The sequence below is a fragment of the Salvelinus namaycush genome, chromosome 8 (genome assembly GCF_016432855.1).
Source record: "Salvelinus namaycush isolate Seneca chromosome 8, SaNama_1.0, whole genome shotgun sequence".
NCBI classification, from domain to species: domain Eukaryota; kingdom Metazoa; phylum Chordata; class Actinopteri; order Salmoniformes; family Salmonidae; genus Salvelinus; species Salvelinus namaycush.
In genome coordinates, this window is record NC_052314.1 from 52,780,049 (window position 1) to 52,801,900 (window position 21,852).

Genomic DNA, 21,852 nt, shown 5'->3' on the forward strand with positions numbered 1-21,852 from the left:
GGCCAACTAAGGAGCTGACGTTGAGTTCACATTAAACATCAAGCCCTGACCCTTCTCAAACCCACTAAAGAAGTGCTGTGTGTGTGTTTGAAGGTGACATGGGTTTCAATGACTCAATCATATGGGTCAGATCTGATAATGGACCTCGCCAAGTAATAAAACTAAGCCTGAGGCTTTAACATGCCACACTGTAACGTAATGTGTCATACTAACTGTTGACTACTATTGTAACCTAGATGTAGGCTACCTGCCATAGCCTCAGGTGCACAGTGCAATGAGTGTCGTTAGTTGACAGATTAAACAATACTTGGGCCAGTGGGATTTGGTTGCTTATTTTAAGATACAATTTTTGAATAATCTCCTCCAGTTGGTTGGCATTTTAAAACTACAACCTGGTTTGTTTTTGAAAACACAAGAAATGGGAAGAAAGCTGAATTAAAAGAGAAAAAGTTTCCACTTACTTAAAATGCAGCCAGATGAATAGATCAAGAGATCTGTACAAAGAGGATGTATAGAAAGAAAGAGAGAGATAGAGAGACTAAAGGTGTCAGCCGTAGGTCTGAGTTGTCTGAATAGAAGGGTGGTAGGTGTGAAGGGTCTTTATTTGGAGCTGCAAAGTAAACAGAATAGAACAAGTTTAGAATTGTATTTCACAGCTGTATATGTAGGATACTTATTTTAATAAAAAAATGTAACTCAGCATTAAAATGTACTTAATTAGTAAGTGGATTATATCACAAAAAATACAGGTGGTGTACAAAAATGTAAAGAATGTGAATGATGGATAACAAGATGACCATTCACTGTATATGGGAGCATTGCTGTCTGGTGGTCCCAATTCATCCATTGTTTGGAATTGTTTTCTCCACAAGATCTAAAACTGTCTAATTTATAAAGACTTTGCAAAGACAAGTTGAACTAGCTCTAATAGGCAGGGGTGTCAAACTCATTCCACAGAGGGCCGAGTGTCTGCTGGTTTTTGGTTTTTCATGTCAATGAACACCTGGACAACCTAACCAGGTGAGGGGAGTTCCTTAGTCATTTGTGACCTTCATTTATCAATCAAGGGTGGAGCAAAAACCTGCAGACACTCAGACCTCCCATGGTAGGAGTTTGACACATGTGGATTAAAGTAATTAACCACTCAAACTAGTTTAATCAGGTGTGTAGATGTTGCCCAGAACAAAACCCTGCGCCCACCATTGAACTCCATAGACTGTAGCCTAGCTCGCTAGCTAGCTAAAGCCAGCTAGCTAGCTGAACTGTTGAGTAGGCCTATAGCTAAGATTTTGATTGAAAACCTTGACAGATCAGTGAAAATGCATAGTGGTTTGAAAAATGTCGTAAAAATCAATCTCCATAACATTACATACTATCGATTACAACCACATGGTTTATTTGCATACTTCACTTACCGGGAAAGAGAATGATCGCTTGGGAGGATCGGGTACGTTCCAAGTTGTCTTCTTTGTTGAAGTCATAGTGCGCATTTGTGTTGTAGGTCAAATTACACAGATTCTGCACAGAATAAGAATATACATTCAAACTGCCTGGAAAAGCGTTTCTAAGATTCATTTAATTTGATATTATTATATAAACTGAACAACACAGAAAGTAACCTCCCCTGCAGCCGATTGTGTTGACGAGCTGGAACGCGCTCCGCATTACATGGGGTTGAAGTTGCATATGTACAGTACTGATCTTGGGTCAGTTTTCCGTTATTTTCTCGTACGACTCGGGGAGAGAAACCCGCAAGGGTTTTGATCGGCCAACATGTTTTCTGACTGCAATGAGCGCAACACCCAAAAATATTAAGTGAAATCAAGCATAGAAAACAGTATTTGCCATTGATAATGTATTTAAATGTTCCCTGGCAAAGATCCCAAAGAGTGCCATTACTTGGAGTAATCTCTGAACGGTTTCAAAATGCCTACCTGTTGAATATCATCTTGTCTGCAGCAAATAAATGTATCGGAAGAGTGGAGTGGAAGACTAAATACATTTCTGTCAATGGAAAAATCACCCATAAAATAAATCTGAAGACAGATGTAGGCTATGTATGTAGCTGCTATTACACATACTAATGCCTCGTTCAGGTACTATCGGAGTTCTCGGGGATTCCTAGTTCCGACTGGGAAGTTTCACTTGAATGACCCTCCAAATAGGAATTACAAGAGGGAAATTAGAAAATGATGTGGCCAATCTTATTGGTTTAAGAATTGTTCCGACTTGAAAAGAACTTGAAAACAATAATGTCGGAGTTACGACTTCCCATTGTCCAGTATCCCAGGAGAATGTGAAGCCAGCATAATACTGCATTCAAGTGCTAGTCGGTACTAGGAAACTGACATTTCTGACTTGCTAACTGGTTGAACGCGTTACAGTAGCCTAAGTATATAACATGAGTGACATGACCGTAATAATCATAATGGAAAGGCATTGGAAAGGCCATAAGTGTAAGCCAACATAATTCATTATTTTACATTAACCTGTTTAACATGTAATACATGCATTATGAAGAAAATGGTGTAATTTATGCTCCACGAAATATGAAATGGGTTATGAATAAAATCGTGTATGGTTGCCTACATGAAAAAAATGCGTTCTGATTACAAGTGCACCAGTATCCAAAGTGTTAAGCGAAATCAAGCACAGAAAACAGCATTGGCATTAATAAAACAATATTTCCCACGAATTAAGTCGCACGTAAATGTGCGTCTTTTCTCAAAAATTCTGTTCAGCAAGTCTAAAACAGTACATATAGGCATACAACGACACATTTTAAAACATGGTTAAACAAAGACAACATTTCTGTATATTCATGACGTTGAATTAGCCATTAAGAAGAACAAAAATGAAATATAAATTATCGCGTCAATATGGTTGTTGCAAAGGCTTGTGTCGCCTACTGGTTAAATTCGTGTCTTTTCGCACGAATTAAGTAGCACAGACATTCGTGTATTTTCAAACGAATTGAACCACCCCAAAAATGCACAAAAACGCACGAAATCTGCTGAAATACATTTTGTACATATATGCGCGAATTGAATGTGAGACTGTGTTGCAGCCAATATCAACTTTTCTGTGACGTGTTACTGTAACTACTACAGTATCATCAGCCTAAATCATCAGCTTAAAGTGTATCAATTAAATTCTGATATTTACAACACCATTGTAACGATTGTTATTATGTCCTCAGTCACTTAATCTAAAGCCGTATTATGAATACGCCTAACCAGACATTGAGAATGGAAACCGTTTATGCGAATCACATGTAGGTTCTTACAATAATGTGGGGTTAGTCATGTTATCCGATGTCTTGTTTTTTGATCACCTGTCAAATCAAATGAACCATGTTTTGAGTTTGTGGTCGAACGCAGACAATTGGATTGTGCGCGCAAAACCTCTTGTTGTGCGTTGCTCGGTAGCCTAAAATGCGCTGTCTGATCATGTATTTAGCCTAGGCCTACTTATCGAAACTTACAACTGCAATGTGATCATATATAACAATTAAAACGTGAAGGTATATCAAAACGAATATTAAACGATTACCTTGTTTATTGTCCATTTCCTGGTACGAGTTTTGACTGTCAAACAGTGGGTGCGTTCGAGCTCATAGTTTATTCAGTGTAGCCTACGGGTATAATGGAAATAGCTTATGCCAGAGGAGGCAGGAGCTATATAATAATTTGTTTGAGTCAAGTAGGTCACATGACCAATGAGCTATTGAAATTCGAATGTAAAAAACGCTGGTACTTTGTTTACGCTCCCTAACTAATTCAACTAGGAATACAAACATGCTGCTCACATTTCCACATGTTTATTAGCTCTGGAAAGCTCTGGAAAGTCCAAATCGTGAAAATAAGACCTGTGCAGTGTTGTACGCATTTTTTCCAACATAATGACACTTATTTGGAGTCTGTGGCTCAAGTGGTTTGAAAGCTATTGAGGTTTAAAAGTTTAGTTTTAAAAGTGCGAATATCCGTCGAATATCCAACTTGAAACTGTCTTTACCTCGGTCGATTTTCTTCCTTTCTGCACACACTTGACACTGAAGAGGCTTGTGCACAAAAGCTCTTACAGGGTATCTCATGAATCCAAACGTTATATGAGAAGGGAGAGACTCTTCATCAAAGACTAGCATGGATGAAGTGAACTTTTCTCCGTCACCATACAGATCAATCGACGTGCACCAACCACTCCATCGATGTCTTCAGTTATATCATGTGGCTTTATTTCTGACGCGAACCCAGAAGTAACCCCCTTGATAGGCGCCCTGCTACGAAAATCCATGCAGAAAACATTCCACTCCGATCTTTTTGAGTCTTTAAAACACGCTTCTTCTGCTCCGCAGACACATAAAACAAGATTTGTTTTAATTTTTTTGTTGTTGATTAAATCTAAATAGGACCAATCTCGTGACTGGACAGGATAAACGAGTCTACTGGTTTCCTATTTTACAACACAAGTTGAGTTCTCTTTTCCCTTTTTCTTCGCCCTTGTGTAACCAACTCATTCTCACTTCCTGTGAAAGGGGTCACAAATAGACTCCTAGCGCTTTCAAACGAAAGCTCAGTTTCCGCCATTTCCTCCTTCAATCCCCCACCTTCGTTCTCGCACGTCCTCGGTTTGTTTTCTGAAAATTCGATATGGGGCGAGGGCGAATATAATTGGAACCAATCATATTGGTGGTTGGATGGTTAGCTGAGACTGTCTCGCATTCCCATTGGCTGACCGTCTCATTTCACTTAGTTGAGACAATTTGAGACAGACAAAAATGTAAAGCAAGTGAAGAGACATTTAAAGTCCGAGCAGTAGAGAACTGGAAAATGACAACGCTTCAATATTTGGGAATATCAGTACTTTTCATCATCGGTAAGTAGGCTATTCCTATAGAAGGTGTACTTCGTATTGGTGTTTGTTACTGCTGTAATATACAGGCAGGTATTATCATAATGTTTATACCTATGATTATTAATGTATACCTTTAATTCAAATCAAAATCAAATTTTATTGGTCACATACAAGTATTTAGCAGATGTTATTGCGGGTGTAGCGAAATGCTGGTGTTCCTAGCTCTGACAGCGCAGTTGTATCTAACAATTCATAACAATACACAAATCCAAAAGTAAAATAATGGAATTAAGAAATATATAAATATTAGGATGAGCAATGTCAGTGGCATTGACTAAATACAGTAGAATAAAATACAGTATATACATATGAGATGAGTAAAGCAGTATGTAAACATTATTAAAGTGACTAGTGTTCCATTATTTGAAGTGGCCAGTGATTCCATGTCTATAATATGGGGTAGCAGCCTCTATAGTGCAGAATTGAGTAGCCAGGTGGTACCCTGCTAGTGATGACAATTTAACAGTCTGATGGCCTTGAGATAGAAGCTGTTTTTCAGTCTCTCGGGCCCAGCTTTGATGAACCTGTACTGACCTAGCCTTTTGGATGACAGCGGGGTAACAGCGGGTGGTTGATGTCTTTGATGATCTTTTTAGCCTTCCTGTGACATCGGGTGCTGTAGGTGTCCCGGAGGGCAGGGAGTGTGCAGACCGTACCACCCTCTGGAGAGCCCTGCGATACGTAGGTGTCCGCGACGTGGCTGGTTTTCCCTTTGTAATCCGTTATTGTCTGTAGACCCTGCCACATACGTCCCGTGTATTGTCATTTTAACATTCAAACATGGTGTCAGAGTCGGATAACTAACCATGATTTCCGCAAATTAGAGCAATGTTTTCGGTTGTCACTAGGCTTTTCGACTTTGTCACTAGGCTAAGGGAAAAGGCAGCTAGCTACATGTGACTATGGTTCTTTAAGAGATGAACTGATCAGAGATAAGATAGTGCTTGGCATAACTGATGAGGACACGCGCAGACGTTTTCTGAGAGAACTTGACCTAACACGGAGCCCAAACCGGCTGCGCGCGAAGGCGATCGTGCATACATTTATTTTGTCGCCACACCAAACGCGTCCACAACACGCAGGTTAAAATATCAAAACAAACTCTGAACCAATTACAATAATTTGGGGACAGGTCAAAAAACATTAAACATTTAAGGCAATTTAGCTAGTTTGCTTGCACTTGCTAACTAAATGGTCCTATTTAGCTAGCTTGCTGTTGCTAGTTAATTTGTCCTGGGATATAAACATTGTTTACCTGAAATCCACGAGGTCCTCTACTCCGACAGTTAATCCACACATAAAACGGTCAACTGAATCGTTTCTAGTCATCTCTCCTCATTGCAGGCGTTTTCATCTCTGGACTTTATATTGCGATTGGCAACTTTCATAAATTAGGTGCATTTTAGCCTACACACTATTTAGCCTACACAAGAGGCTTAGGCCTATTTAATTACATTTTACAAGTCTATTAGGGATGTATTCTATCAGTAACGTATTCTACCAATAAAACTTCTTAAAAACACATCCCTATAGAACAATCCTTAAATAGCTTTTAAGGCATAGAAACCATAAATGACTTGTTAACAGGAAATACATTTATTTCCATGACAGAATTAAAAAGCCATTTTGGACTGACCAATGTAGATGTTTTCAAATACATGTAACTTAAAAAGGTACATATCATGAAATTTAAATTTGAAATCTTGTGAAAATCAGAGTAACCTTGAGGGAATCATATTTATGTCTGAAAGGGATATTATTATGATAAGTAAAATAAACAAAACCTTTCAGAGAGCATATCCAACTGAAAATCTTATTAAAAAAATATAAACTATTGGAAACAAGACTTAAAAATAACTGATGTTGGTACATGATTGAGGGAATGTCGGCGCATAACTAACAAAATGAGTTAACGAAAATGTAGGCTACGCTTACAGTATAAATCAATGTATATAATTTATTATACAAGAGACAAAATTCACTAATTCTACAGCACAATGGTAGAAACATATCCTAAGTGTAAAACTAACAGTGACTCAATAATCCATGATTCTTGGGAATGCTATAAAGTCTAAAAATTATGGGCGGAGCTAGAACGTTGGCTGTCAGAAGTAGCCTATTACAATGTAAACTTACTTTTAATCCGTCTGTCTGCCTATTTCTAGACCTGGCATATTTGGGTGTAGTGAGATACCCGATGGGTTGGATAATTATCTCATCCCCCATCTTGAAAAAACCTATACTAAAACTTGGAAATCAACCTGTCCGCCATCATGAACAGAATTGGCGCATGGACGACTGAGATTTTTTTTTGTACACTTTCAGGCCATGTGGCAAACAATAATGCAGGCACTAGGGATGGGGGTGTGAGCATGCGGGTCTGGGCAGATGAAATGTAATCATTGTTTGTGTGTGTCTGTAAGTTATTGTTCATATGTGTATGTTTGTATCTGGTGTTAATAAATAAAAATGTAAACTTAAATAGATAGAAAAAAAGTGGGGAGGTGCATCTGCGACAGCCGGACATTAAAGTAGTTTTCAAACAGCAAGGCTCAGATCAACATCACAGTGTTGGTATTGTTTATAAAAGGTTATTTAAAATGTACAAATAAACATGCATTTAAACCCCCATATCACACACCCACAAACTAAAATCATAATGTGCGTAGGCTACATTGTACAATCACTTAGTGAGGGAGACTCAAATCACATTTATTTGTATATATTCAAAGTTTCGCATGGGTCAAATAAAAGCACCGTAATGATTGGGTGACAATAGAGCCACCTACAATGCAGGATGAAGTTTGTAAAGAGCAAATGCAGAAACTTGCAGTCGACTGCAGTCAAAACTTCATGACATTTGATCACAACTTCACATTTGATCACATGAGCTCATAGTAATGGCTGTAATTAAATTAATGGAACACAGTTAAATGTGGTTTCCATATGTTTAACGTGTTTGATACAGTTCCAACCATTACAATGAGCCCGTCCTCCAATAGCTCCTCACACCAGCCTCCTCTTGTATATACTACTTCCATTTATAACCGTAGGACACACTAAATAAACAATGAACTCGAATGCACCCACTGATTGACAGTCAAAACTCGGACCAGGAAATGGACAATAATGGACAATCAGCATAGTTCTTCACTTTCTAAATTAAAAGTCTCACTCTGGCAAGAAAAACTAGATCCGCATTGTTGCCTCCTCACTGTAAAATCCTACCACTGTGTCAACGTCACACCAAGCATTGCATTGTGACGAGCAAATACTTTGAATATGAATTTAAATTGAAAGAGTGATTTGGTGCAGTGAACAACTGACTTTGTCTGTTGCACTCAGTCAATTGAAAATGTGCTTAGTTATGAAATGATCAGTTTTGATCTGTTTCGATTTTGGTGCTTAGAGTTGTGAAAATTTACCACATACTTGTGAAAATTTCCCCAAAGTGATAAAAAAAACTGAATGTGCTCACCACACTTTTGTTACTAGTGAGAGTTGTCCTCCTACCCAGAGGACCAATATTAATGACATGAATCTGTGTTGAATCATTGTATTTTTATATCCCAGCTCCAGTACCACTTCCTCAATTAAAAAAAAATCCCTCAAGGGGATTTTCTGGACAGTTCATCAGAGAAGGGGAGCTGTTCAGTGGTGTGTTCTGTGGAGAACCGGAGAGACATGACCCTGTCCTGGTACAGAGGAGAGGAGAGACTGACCAAGGCTAGCTTCCCCGACCCCTCCTCCGCCAACCTGTCTCTCCCTGTGGAGATAAAGCTACAGGACAAAGATATCTACAGCTGTGTGGCTGCCAACCCAGTCAGCAACCAGACAACCAAACTCAACATTGAAACGCTCTGCCTTCAGTTTGTAGGCATGTCATTAATGGTAATGTGCAACATTTTCTTTGTTATTGGACTGGTTAATTAGTTTACTTGGATCCCCATTCACTGCTATTCTTCCAGCGCTGGGGGTTAGACTCCATATAAAACAGTAATATTTATCTACAGGAACAGCCCACACAAACAGCATTCAGTTAACTTTTTTTTCCCCTTACTAAATTAAGCCAAAAAGTAGAATGATTTACCGACACTATTAAATTAGATTATGAGAAGAAACAGGGTAAAGTGTACATATTGTTTTGGGACTCATCAGTTTGTTTCCTGTTTTTATTTTGACAGAATCAGGTCCTATTCTAATCACAGTCATTCCGATAATACTCGGCCTACTGTTACTTTTCGGAATATACTGCATCTGGAAAGAAAAAAAAAAAGAAAAAAAAAAAAGAAAGATATTAAAGGTAAGTGACATATTACTTGAGTAGCCTAAAGACAAAGTACTCCTGTCATGGTGAATACTGTATGGTATGTCTGTATGTATGGTATGAGCAGTGTTGAAATGCGCAATTGTTTTTGTGCTCACTGTACAGGGTGCTGTGTATCCACCTCAGGGAGTCCAGAAGAGGAGGGCTCTGTGGTGTAGCCTACTCTGTCAGACCCTGCATTTCACCTTCTTCCCCACTGAAGAAAGAGAACTCATTAGACTGTGTCCCTGCCACTGTAAAAACAGAATGCACATTTTGACATGAACAAAGGATGTGTTTTATGCAGCAAATAATCACTCCTCTACTCTGTACCAACTTCTGTCTACAATTGTATTACTAAAGGAGTATTTTAATACTTAAACAAAGAGTCTGTGTTTCCTTTCCATTACTAATGTATGTTTGATAATTATATAGACCTGATCATTTGCTGAAGAAATTGACCAACAGCTGAATAAATATTGTAACATTTGTTTGTAAGATAGCCTTAAAGGGCAATTCCGCCACTTTTCAACCTCATATTCATTATTTCCAGTAGCAAACCAGTGTCTCCAGCACGTTTCTGTGACATCACGGTGCTCCTCACTTCACTGCGATTCTTATGTTTGAAAATCACTGTTTTAACTTTTTTTTAAATATATATATTTTTTACCCCATTTTTCTCCCCAATTTTGTGGTATCCAATTGGTAGTTAGTCTTGTTTCATGGCTTCAATTCCCTCACGGACTCGGGAGAGGCGTTCATCCTCAGAAACACAACCCAACCAAGCTGCACTGCTTCTTGAAACAATGCCCACTAAACCCAGAAGCCAGCCTGTGTCAGAGGAAACAGCATACACCTGGCGATGGTGTCAGTGTCCACTGCACCCGTCCCGCTACACGAGTGAGTTGCTAGAGCGCGATGGGACAAGGACATCCCTGCTGGCCAAACACTCCCCTAACCCAGATGATGCTGGGTCAAATGTTACAACGCCCCATGGGATTCCTGGTCGCGGCCAGCTGCGACAGAGCCTGGACTCGAACCCAGAATCTCTAGTGCCACACCTAGTACTGTGATGCAGTGCCTTAGACCACCGCCCCACTCAGGAGGCCCTAAATGTTTTAACCTTTGATGATGCCATCACATGAATAAATGTATATATTTTTTCCACAAAACTTATACATGCACCATTTTCACATTTGTAGAGACTGGTATTGTGATGGAGAAAATGAAAATGAGGTTGAAAAGTGGTGGAATTGCCCTTAAGCTTTTGGCTATTTACTGTATTACAAAAGTCATATTGAACTGTGTTTGGTTGACAACACAGCAAATATCAACATTTAAAAGAGACTGTATGTATCTAATGGTTGGATAGTTTCATCTGAGCCACTGGTTTAATCCTATTATTTAATTTCCATTTTTGGTTTATTTGGAGACGTAAATCCAACATATCACTTGTTAACTTGTCGACAAGTTAATAGGCTATTTACTGCGTTAAAAAAGTGATATTGAGATGTGTTTGGTTGCCAATGCAACCAAATATCAACATTTGAAGGAGATGTATCTTTTGTGTCACTGACTTAGTCTGGCTTTAATTCCAGTTCGTCTACAAATGTATCATTGACGCGTCAGATTCACAAATCCATCTCAACCAAAATTCAAAGTTAAAGAATAGCACTAAATCAAATCAAACTTTATTTAAAGTGCATTTAATGTTTGATTGGTTTGATTTAGTCTTATTCTTCATTTTTGGTTGAGATGGAGACGTGAATACCACATTTCAATTATGTTAAAATTTGAAATCAACCAAAGCTTCAAAGCCTAGGCCTATATGTATTATCTATTTTTAGTTGGACCCTTTGTTGAATTTTAAACAATAGCTGTTGGTGACTTTGCAAATGCTATAAAGGCCTAAATAGTATCATTGATATATGATTTATAAAGTATGGTTACGTTTCATTTGCTATTTTAAACCATCCTTTGGAATGACTTCGATAGCAACATTGAATCTATTTAGTTATTAAGAGATCTCTCAGTAATCATTCTCACGATAGCACATCGGTAATAGTCAGTGACAAATATCAAAGCTGGGCTTGGTTAAGACCCTGGATGGGAGACCAAATGGGTATATAGATTAACTGTAGATAAATTAACTCTCCAGTAGGTGCTTCCCAGCCTATTGTTTTTTTCTGATAGTGGATATAACGTTGAAGATCTGATGTTGTTTCAAAAGTACAAAATAAACATATGTTAAACAAGGTTTGTCTATGTTTAAAATTGGTTACCATGATGACATACACTGAGGAAACAATACATGCTCTTTCCATGACATACTGTAGACTGAGCAGGGGATTCCAGGTGAAAGCTTCGATCCTTTATTTTTTTATTTAACCTTTATTTAACGAGGCAATTGATGTCACCTATTGAATCTACTTCAATCAGTGTAGATGAAGGTGAGGAGACAGGTTAAATAAGTATTTTTTTTAAAGCCTTGAGACATGGATTATGTATGTGTGCCATTCAGAAGGTGAATGGGTTTCCCGTTCTTCTCTCCTCTGTACCAGCACAATGTTACCTCTTTCCCGTTCGCCACAGAACACACCACGGAACAGCTCCCACTGACCAACCGACTGTCTACTGGGGGATTATGTGGGGTGTTTCTGAAGTTAGGAGTAGGCACTGAAGCTGGGACACCTGGAGACCAACAGTTATTACAGTGATTATTGGACATAACATTGACTAAAGATCCCAGCCTGAAAGATCATATTCATCATGAACAATAGCAAAGAGAATTTGTGGATTTACCATGAACAATTTAACTGTAAATACAGATCTTGTTCGATGTTGATTGAAAACTGGTCTCTTGATTTGATTTAAAACATACTCATGTAGACTGTGAATGAAATTGTGGTAGGTGACCTGTTCACGGATGATTTGAAGCTGATAAAGTCCAGTGTCGTTGATGGTGAGGTTTCTGATGGTGAGAGATCCAGTCTGAGCATCCATCTGTAGTCGGTCTTTGAACAGCGCAGAAGCAAAGTTTGGTAAAAGAATTACGGTTTGTGCCGTCATTCTGATAACTCAATTGATTGAACATGAAATGGAATCATCTCGGTTTTCATTTCAATATTTTTTTTATACATTGCTGGCTTGTATCAATTGCAAAGAGTGGCAACTTTATTTCTAGTCGACTTTGAAGTTTTTAGCGATAGATTACGAGCTTTTTCAAGTGCAACAATAATAAAGATTGCTTTGGGAAACAGCTCGGAGATTTAAAGATGTTCCTATGAAGGTTCTACTGATTAACTTTTTTTTTTAGCTTTTGGGAAACCGGGACCAGATTGTGGCAATTGACCCAGTTTCCTTTGTGCATCTACGTCCTCTCCCTGTCTACACCTCTCCCTGCCTATACTTTTGCGCTTATACACTAACATAGAGCTCTTACCAAGCGAGCCCTTTCTGGAATCCGCCGATAAAAGGAAGAGGTGAAAGTAGTGACGCGAAAGCGCTACCCTGTACACTGAAACAATCTAGAAGAAAAAAAATTAAACAGGGAGGGGCCAAACTGCCCTAACTTAAACTATTAACCGAGCGCCCGCCTGAAAGCGTAGAGCAAATGAAGCGGCTGTGAAGAGACCTCTGAAATCCCAATAATAGAGAACTATAAAATGACAACGCTTCAATATTTGGGAATATCAGTACTTTTCATCATTAGTAAGTAGGCTACTCCTATATAAATTGTACTTCGTGTTGGTGTTTGTTTTTACCCCCAAGCCATAAGAATCCTGAACAGGTAATCAAATGGCTACCCGGACTATTTGCATTGTGTGCCCCCCCCCCCCCACCCCCACCCACACCCCTCTTTTATACTGCTGCTGCTCTCTGTTTATCATATATGCATAGTCACTTTAACCATATCTACATGTACATACTACCTCATTCAGCCCGACTAACTGGTGCCTGTATATAGCCTCACGACTGTTATTGTCACGGTTCATGAATCCACTGCCTCTCTCTCTTCTCTCTCTCTCTCTCTCTCTCTCTCTCTCTCTCTCTCTCTCTCTCTCTCCCGTGTTTGTGTGGGCGTGGTTCCCAATCTCGGCCTGATTGTCTGCGCCAGCTGGAATTAATTATCTTCCCCTTTATATGTTCTGTAACCTGTGTTTCTTGTTGTCAGATCGTTGTTTCTTCCCTGAGGTTGTGTCGGGTGTCAGTGCTCATTCTCTCGCCGCCCTTGTGTGGATTATCTGCTGTGCTCCTTCCTACCCAGCCGGACACACTCCCTTGGATTTCTCAGCACGCTATCATCAGAGGATGCGCCCTAGGCCCTGGGTTGGATTCCGTCTGAGTATATTCTGTCTGTCCTGTTGCTGCTGTAAACTGTATTCATTAAACCATCGTTGCTTGCATCTTGCATCCGCCTCTGTATTGTGACAGAACGATCTGACCAGACCATGGATGCAGCGAGTTCAACGAGTCTGACCGAATTCATTTCCCGCAGTATCACGAGAATGGATCAACAAGAGGAGAACATCTCCAGCACAGGGCGGGCAGTACAAGCCATGGCGACGCAGGTATCCCAGCTGACCCAACAATTACAACATCTGAGGGGTCTCGCTGCGCCACCTACACCGGCAGTTCCACACGCCCCGCCAGAGCTGGATTCTCAGCTAGAGCCACGGCTACCGACACCAGAGGGTTATTCAGGTGATCCGGACTATTGTAGAGCTTTTCTTACGAGATGTTCCATGCATTTCTCGTTGCAGCCACGGACCTTCAACCAGGAACAGTCTAAGGTAGCATTTGTACTCACACTGCTATCCGGCAAAGCGGCTCTTTGGGGAACGGCGGTGTGGGCGAACCAGGACCCATGCTGCACCTCTTTCCAGACACTCTCCGAGGAGATGAGAAGAGTCTTCGATCGGGCCGTGGCGGGTAGGGAGGCGGCCAGACTACTCGCTGACCTTCGCCAAGGAGACCGTTCAGTATCGGAATACTCCATCCAATTCCGCACTCTGGCCGCAGAGTGTCAGTGGGACATGTTCCTGCATGGGCTGGAGGACCGGATCCAGAAGGAGATTTATGTTCTGGACCTTCCCAGGAGTTTAAATGGACTAGTGGAACTAGCCTTGAGGGTCGACGCTCGTCTGAGTCGTATTGGCCGCCGAGCATGCCCTAACAGACCGTATAACGACACGGAGGGCTGGCATGCCAGCGGCGGGAACACGGCCAGTTCAGCCTCCGCTCACAAACCCATGCAGCTGGGGAGAGCTCGCCTCTCCCGGGAAGAGAGGGAGAGGCGGAGATCCCAAGGACTCTGTCTCTACTGTGGTAGAGCAGGCCACTTTATCCACTCCTGCCCGGTAAAAGATCAGGCCCGGTAGTAAGTATGAGGCTACTATCGTGTGGTGTCACCATAGAGAAGACCTCATCATCCACCCTCCTCCCGGTAAGACTAAGATGGGCCACCCACACGCACGACACCCAAGCCTTACTGGACTCAGGAGCAGAGGGTAATTTCATGGACTTCAAGCTCGCTCACAAACTCCAGATTCCTATCACCTCACTCACGCACAAGATATCCGTCAACGCTCTCAATGGTCAAGAACTCCCCAACATTTCTCACACCACTGAACCTATCACACTCATCACTTCCGGCAATCACACTGAGACATTATCATTTCTACTCATGGACTCACCTCTGGCACCATTAGTTCTCGGCCACCCTTGGCTCACCCAACACAACCCCAGAGTTGACTGGGGTCAGAACTCTATATCCATGTGGAGTAACAAGTGTCTTGAGTCCTGTTTAGTGTCGGCTTGTTCATCTGTGTCTGATTCTGTGTTTCTAGAGGAGGCAGTGGATTTGTCTAACGTGCCCGTTGAATACCTCGACCTGAAGGAGGTGTTCAGTAAGTCCCGTGCTGCTTCTCTTCCTCCGCATCGTCCCTATGACTGTGCAATAGAATTATTGCCAGGTGAGTCTCCGCCTAAGGGTAAGTTATATTCTCTCTCTGTTCCTGAGAGGGAGGCTATGGAGAGATACATCTCTGATTCTCTGGCATCTGGATTCATTCGTCCTTCCTCTTCTCCAGCGGGGGCGGGGTTCTTCTTTGTGGGGAAGAAGGACGGATCTCTGCGTCCTTGCATTGATTACCGTGGGTTGAATAACATCACAGTGAAGAATACCTATCCCTTACCGTTGATGTCCTCAGCCTTTGAAAGGTTACAGGGAGCATCTGTGTTCACTAAGTTGGATTTACGTAATGCTTATCATTTGGTTCGCATAAGGAGGGGGGACGAATGGAAAACAGCGTTTAACACCCCCAGAGGGCATTTCGAATATTTGGTCATGCCTTTCGGGCTATCCAACTCCCCAGCGGTTTTCCAGGCACTCGTCAATGACGTGCTGAGAGATATGATTGATCAGTTCATATATGTTTACCTGGATGACATACTGATTTTTTCTTCTTCTCTCCAGGAACATGGTCAGCACGTCAGACGAGTGCTCCAGAGGTTGTTGGAGAATGGACTTTTTGTCAAGGCGGAGAAATGCATTTTTCATGCACAATCCGTTCCATTCCTAGGTTACATCGTCTCGACTGAAGGTATTCGCATGGATCCTGACAAGATTAAGGCTGTGGTGGAGTGGCCAAGCCCAGATTCCCGTAAGGCCCTACAGAGGTTTCTGGGATTCGCCAATTTCTACCGGCGTTTTGTGCGCAACTTTAGCCAGATAGTCGCTTCCCTTACCGCCTTAACCTCCCCCAGAGTGACGTTCAGGTGGACCGATACAGCCGAGGCTGCATTCGTCAAACTCAAGAGCCGCTTTGTTTCGGCCCCCATCCTCATAGCTCCCGATCCCTCGCGTCAGTTCGTGGTGGAGGTGGACGCTTCAGAGGTGGGGGTAGGTGCGGTACTTTCCCAACGTGCCGCTTCTGACAACAAGATGCACCCTTGCGCGTTCCTTTCCCATCGGTTATCACCTGCGGAACGCAACTACGACATTGGCAACAGAGAGTTGTTGGCAGTAAAGTTAGCACTGGAGGAGTGGCGCCATTGGTTAGAGGGTTCGGGGGTACCTTTTATAGTTTGGACCGATCACAAGAATTTGGAATATATCAGAACAGCCAAGAGACTCAACTCCAGGCAGGCGCGGTGGGCACTCTTTTTCGGACGTTTTGACTTCTCTCTCTCGTATCGCCCGGGTTCCAAGAACGTCAAACCCGATTCCCTTTCTCGCATTTTTGACCATTCCGAACGCCCATCCACTCCCGAGTGCATCCTACCCAGGACCCTAGTGGTCTCCACACTTATATGGGAGGTTGAATCGAGGGTCAGAACGGCCTTAGAAGGGGTAACGCCTCCGCCCGGTTGTCCGCCTAATCGGTTGTTTGTGCCAGAGGGATGTCGGTCCGATGTTATTCGGTGGGGGCATTGCTCCAACGTAGCGTGTCATCCAGGAGTTAGCCGTACTAGCTTTTTAGTGAAGCAACGCTTTTGGTGGCCGCTGATGGCTCGTGACATTCACAGTTTTGTCTTGGCTTGCTCGGTTTGTGCCACTGGGAAGAGTTCTAATCGACCCCCAGATGGGTTACTCCAACCGCTGTCGGTCCCTTCGAGACCCTGGTCCCACATCGCGCTAGATTTTGTTACCGGTCTCCCGCCCTCCCAGGGCAGGACGGTTGTTTTGACCGTGGTGGACCGGTTCTCGAAGGCGGCTCATTTTATTCCCTTGCCTAAATTACCATCTGCCAAGGAAACAGCGGTAACGGTCGTGGATCATGTCTTTCGCTTACATGGCCTGCCGATGGACGTAGTTTCTGACCGGGGGCCCCAATTTGTGTCCAAGTTTTGGCAGGAGTTTTGTAGGTTACTGGGAGCGAGTGTCAGTCTTTCTTCAGGGTTTCATCCCCAGAGCAACGGTCAAACGGAGAGGGCCAACCAAGATTTGGAGAGAGTGTTGCGATGTTTGGTTTCTAAGAACCCCTCTTCCTGGAGTCAACAACTCTCTATGGTTGAGTACGCTCACAATTCGTTGCCAGTGGCAGCCACGGGTCTCTCTCCGTTTGAGTGTAGTTTAGGTTACCAGCCACCTATCTTTCCCAGTACAGAGTCCGAGGTCACTGTTCCCTCCGCTCACGCTTTCATCCAGAGGTGCCGTCACGCATGGAGCAGAGCCCGTGAGACTCTCCTCCGGGTGGGGGCGCGCACCAAGGCTAAGGCCGATCGCCACCGGTCGAAGCCTCCGGTATACGTCGTTGGACAAAGAGTGTGGCTTTCTACGAGGAACATTCCACTCCGATCCGTTTCTAACAAACTTGCCCCCAAATTTATCGGGCCGTTCAAGGTCACCAGGATCATTAGTCCGGTGGCGGTCCGGCTCAAGCTTCCTCCGGCGTATAGGAGAATTCATCCTACCTTCCATGTGTCCAAGATAAAACCGGTGTTTCAGGCACGCATTAACCCGCCGGTCCCGGTTCCCCCGCCGCCACGACTTGTTGATGGGGAGACCACCTTTTCGGTCAATCGGATTTTGAACTCGAGAAGGAGGGGACGCGGATTCCAGTACCTGGTAGACTGGGAGGGTTACGGTCCGGAGGAGAGAAGTTGGGTACCCGCTAGGGACATTCTGGATCACTCCCTTATCGATGATTTCAATCGACAGGTAAATTTGCCTGGGAACGCCAAGAGGCGTTCCTAGGGGGGGGGGTATTGTCACGGTTCATGAATCCACTGCCTCTCTCTCTTCTCTCTCTCTCTCTCTCTCTCTCTCTCCCGTGTTTGTGTGGGCGTGGTTCCCAATCTCGGCCTGATTGTCTGCGCCAGCTGGAATTAATTATCTTCCCCTTTATATGTTCTGTAACCTGTGTTTCTTGTTGTCAGATCGTTGTTTCTTCCCTGAGGTTGTGTCGGGTGTCAGTGCTCATTCTCTCGCCGCCCTTGTGTGGATTATCTGCTGTGCTCCTTCCTACCCAGCCGGACACACTCCCTTGGATTTCTCAGCACGCTATCATCAGAGGATGCGCCCTAGGCCCTGGGTTGGATTCCGTCTGAGTATATTCTGTCTGTCCTGTTGCTGCTGTAAACTGTATTCATTAAACCATCGTTGCTTGCATCTTGCATCCGCCTCTGTATTGTGACAGTTATAGCCTCACTACTGTATATAGCCTCGCTACTGTTATTTTTCACTGTCTATTTTACTGTTGTTTTTATTTCTTTACTTACCTATTGTTCACCTAATACCGTTTTGCACTGCTGGTTACAGCCTGTAAGTAACCATTTCACTGTAAGGTTTACACTTGTTGTATTCGGCGCACGTGACAAATACACTTTAATTTGATTTGTTATTGCTGTAATTTACAGGCAGGTCTCCTCATAATGTATAGGCTAGCCTAGCCAATTAGATATTGCTTTGGAAAACAGCTCGGAGATTTTAAAGATGTTCCTATGAAGGTTCTACTGATTAACTTTTTACTGCTTTTGGGAAACCGGGCCCAGGTTGTGGCAATAGACCCAGTACTACAGTTTAGTTTGTGGTGTCTACGTAATCTCGCTGAGTCTACCTTTAAACCTAACCTAACCGATGACCTGACCCATCACCTTATACATTATGCCGATTTCAAAACTACTGGAAACTCAGAACTCTTCGACTTCAGGGCGTTTAACACAACTGGGAACTCGGAAGAAAACGAGCTCTTACAAGGAAACATCGTTTTGAATTTTGAACTGTCTTCCAACTCGGAATTCCAACTCGGGCCTTTTCCTAGAGCTCCGACTTTCCTACGTGAATTTCATGATTTTAAAAAAGAAGGTATATTTAAAACATACAATATACTTGCAGTGAAGCCGCTCAACAACTACTACAACACATGTCATGATTTTCCCAGTTGTCATGAACGTACCATTACCGCCCCACAGCTGCATGAAAGTGACTTACACCCAAAACACTAAAACATAAATGGCTCCTAGCCTCCTACAAATAGGCAACTTTCTGTCCCTGACACTAAAACAAATAAAATGAAAAATACATATTTTTATAAAACTTAAACTAAATAAAAACTAGTAAAGTAGATCTGAAAACAAACTTAAGCTAAACTTAAAACAAAACCATAATAACCTTGGCACACACACAGTATGATTTATGCCCATTGTCTTTGCTACTGAACAACACATTCATATTTTATTTGTTTGATTCCAGATCTGTTGGGAGCTGTGAATACATTGACACGGAGAGAGAGGCAGTCTGTCACTCTACACACTGGACTAACTGGACTACAGGCTGATAAAATATTTTGGTCCTTTGGTCCAGTCATTCCAAACACCTCAATAGTTGAGAGTCAGGTCATCAGAGGAGAGAACATCACAGAATTCAAAGGAAGATTCCCAGACAGACTGCAGCTGGACAGACAAACTGGATCTCTCACCATCAGAAATCTCACCCTCAACAACTCTGGAGTTTATCAGCTAGACATTTTCAATACACACAAAACATCTCAGAGATTCTCTCTAACTGTCTATGGTGAGTGGTTTTATATATAACAGTGTTTCAAGTGGGACACAATGCCCATACCTTACAGTCATAGGTGTGACATACAACATTACACAGTGCCTATAATATTACCCCCTCTTTGATTTTTTCACATGTTGTTTTGTTACAAAGTGGGATTGACATGGATTTAGACCAATGGGATTTTTTTGTGATTAATCTACACAAAATACTCCATAATGTCAAAGTGAAAAGAAAACTCTATAAAATGTTGAACCCCTTTGTTAGGAGAAGCCTAAAATAGTTCCGGAGTAACATTGGCCTAACAGATCACATACTCTGTGTGAAATAATATAATATATGATTTTTGAATGACTACCCCTTCCTCTGTACCCGATAGGCTGCATACAACATCTGAAGGTCCCTAAGTTGAGTAGTGAATTTGAAGCACAGATTCAACCACAAAGACCAGGGAGATGTTCCAATGCCTCATTAAATCCATTCCATTTTATAGCACAATAAAATTGTTATTATAGGCACTATATTATTATTATTATATAAGAGGCTATATTATAATGCTAGCCAAGTTGTTGCAGTTTTTTTCAATCACTTTGGCACATTTTTCAGATGTAAGGTATATTTTCTAAACTCTTGGTACAGCACTTGTAATGCCCCCTGTCTTATGTTCTGAACCTTTGATTGAGGATTCATTTGAGGTCAAAAATCTTGCAACCCTGAGTCATTCATGAAAAATCATTTTTTCTTCAGAAAATAACATTAACATTTAATTTAGTCACCAATACTGTATATCAGAGAATGATATAGGCTCAACATTTAGTAATTTTAATGTAACATTTAACCTAATAGCACAAAATACATGACACAATTTTCAAAACGGATATTTTTGAAGTGCTGAATAGAATGAAAAATAGAGGATAAATAACATTTTCCATACAGTTTATCAAACTTTAACGCATGTTGAGATTTTTTTTTTTTTACAGAAACAGTTTCTTTAAACAGATATAGGAGTATTGTGGCATGTATTGTAAAACAGAACTCTACAGTAAAAGGTATTGATGTAGCGTACTTTGTCGTTTCTGCCCCAAGCAACATTACACAATATCAGCTTTTCTGTGACGTGTTACTGTAACTACTACAGTATCATCAGCCTAAATCATCAGCTTAAAGTGTATCAATTAAATTCTGATATTTACAACACCATTGTAGCGATTGTTATTATGTCCTCAGTCACCTAATCTAAAGCCGTATTATGAATAGGCCTAACCAGACATTGAGAATGGAAACCGTTTATGCGAATCACATGTATGTTCTTATAATAATGTGGGGTTAGTCATGTTATCCGATATCTTGTTTTTTGATCACTTGTCAAATAAAATAAACCATGTTTTGAGTTTGTGCTCGAACGCAGACAATTGGATTGTGCGCGCAAAACCTATTGTTGTGCGTTGCTCGGTAGCCTAAAATGCTCTGTCTGATCATGTATTTAGCCTAGGCCTACTTACCGAAACTTACAACTACAACGTGATCATATAAACAATTAAAACGTGAAGGTATATCAAAACGAATATTAAACGATTACCTTGTTTAATGTCCATTTCCTGGTACGAGTTTTGACTGTCAAACAGTGGGAAAAACTAGATCCGCATTGTTGCCTCCTACCTCACTGTAAAATCCTACCACTGTGTCAACGTCACACCAAGTATTGCATTGTGACGAGCAATACTTTGAATATGAATGCAAATTGAAAGGGGGATTTTGTGCAGTGAACAAGTGACTGTTGTGTTGCACAGTCAATTGAAAATGTGCTTAGTTTTGAAATGAGCAGTTTTGATCTGTTTAGATTTTGGTGCTTAGAGTTGTGAAAATGTACCACATACTTGTGAAATTTACACCAAAGTAATAAAAAAAAACTGAATGTGCTCACCACACTTTTGTTACTAGTGAGAGTTGTACTCCTACCCAGAGGACCAATATGAATGACATGAATCTGTGTTAAATCATTGTATTTTTATATCCCAGCTCTAGTACCATTTCCTCAAGTCAGAAAAATCCCTGAAGGTGATTTTCTGGACAGTTCATCAGAGAAGGGGAGCTGTTCAGTGGTGTGTTCTGTGGAGAACCGGAG

General features: G+C 41.6%; 1 protein-coding gene and 1 long non-coding RNA gene across 2 annotated transcripts in view; one reads left to right on the plus strand and one right to left on the minus strand.

The window, feature by feature from the left end:
• The first annotated feature begins 4,714 nt into the window (after window positions 1–4,714).
• LOC120052799 (SLAM family member 5-like) overlaps window positions 4,715–21,852 on the plus strand; it is a 28,988-nt gene continuing 11,850 nt past the window's right edge. The window contains exon 1 of the mRNA XM_038999926.1: window positions 4,715–4,875. Coding sequence (XP_038855854.1) covers window positions 4,830–4,875 — 46 coding nt within the window. The 5' untranslated portion in view covers window positions 4,715–4,829. The remainder of the gene's footprint in view (window positions 4,876–21,852) is intronic.
• LOC120052804 lies at window positions 11,886–12,728 on the minus strand. The gene is made up of 3 exons (XR_005477408.1): window positions 12,663–12,728; window positions 12,137–12,234; window positions 11,886–11,911 (listed from the first exon to the last, which is right to left on the minus strand). It is a non-coding gene; the product is annotated as an uncharacterized LOC120052804 (long non-coding RNA).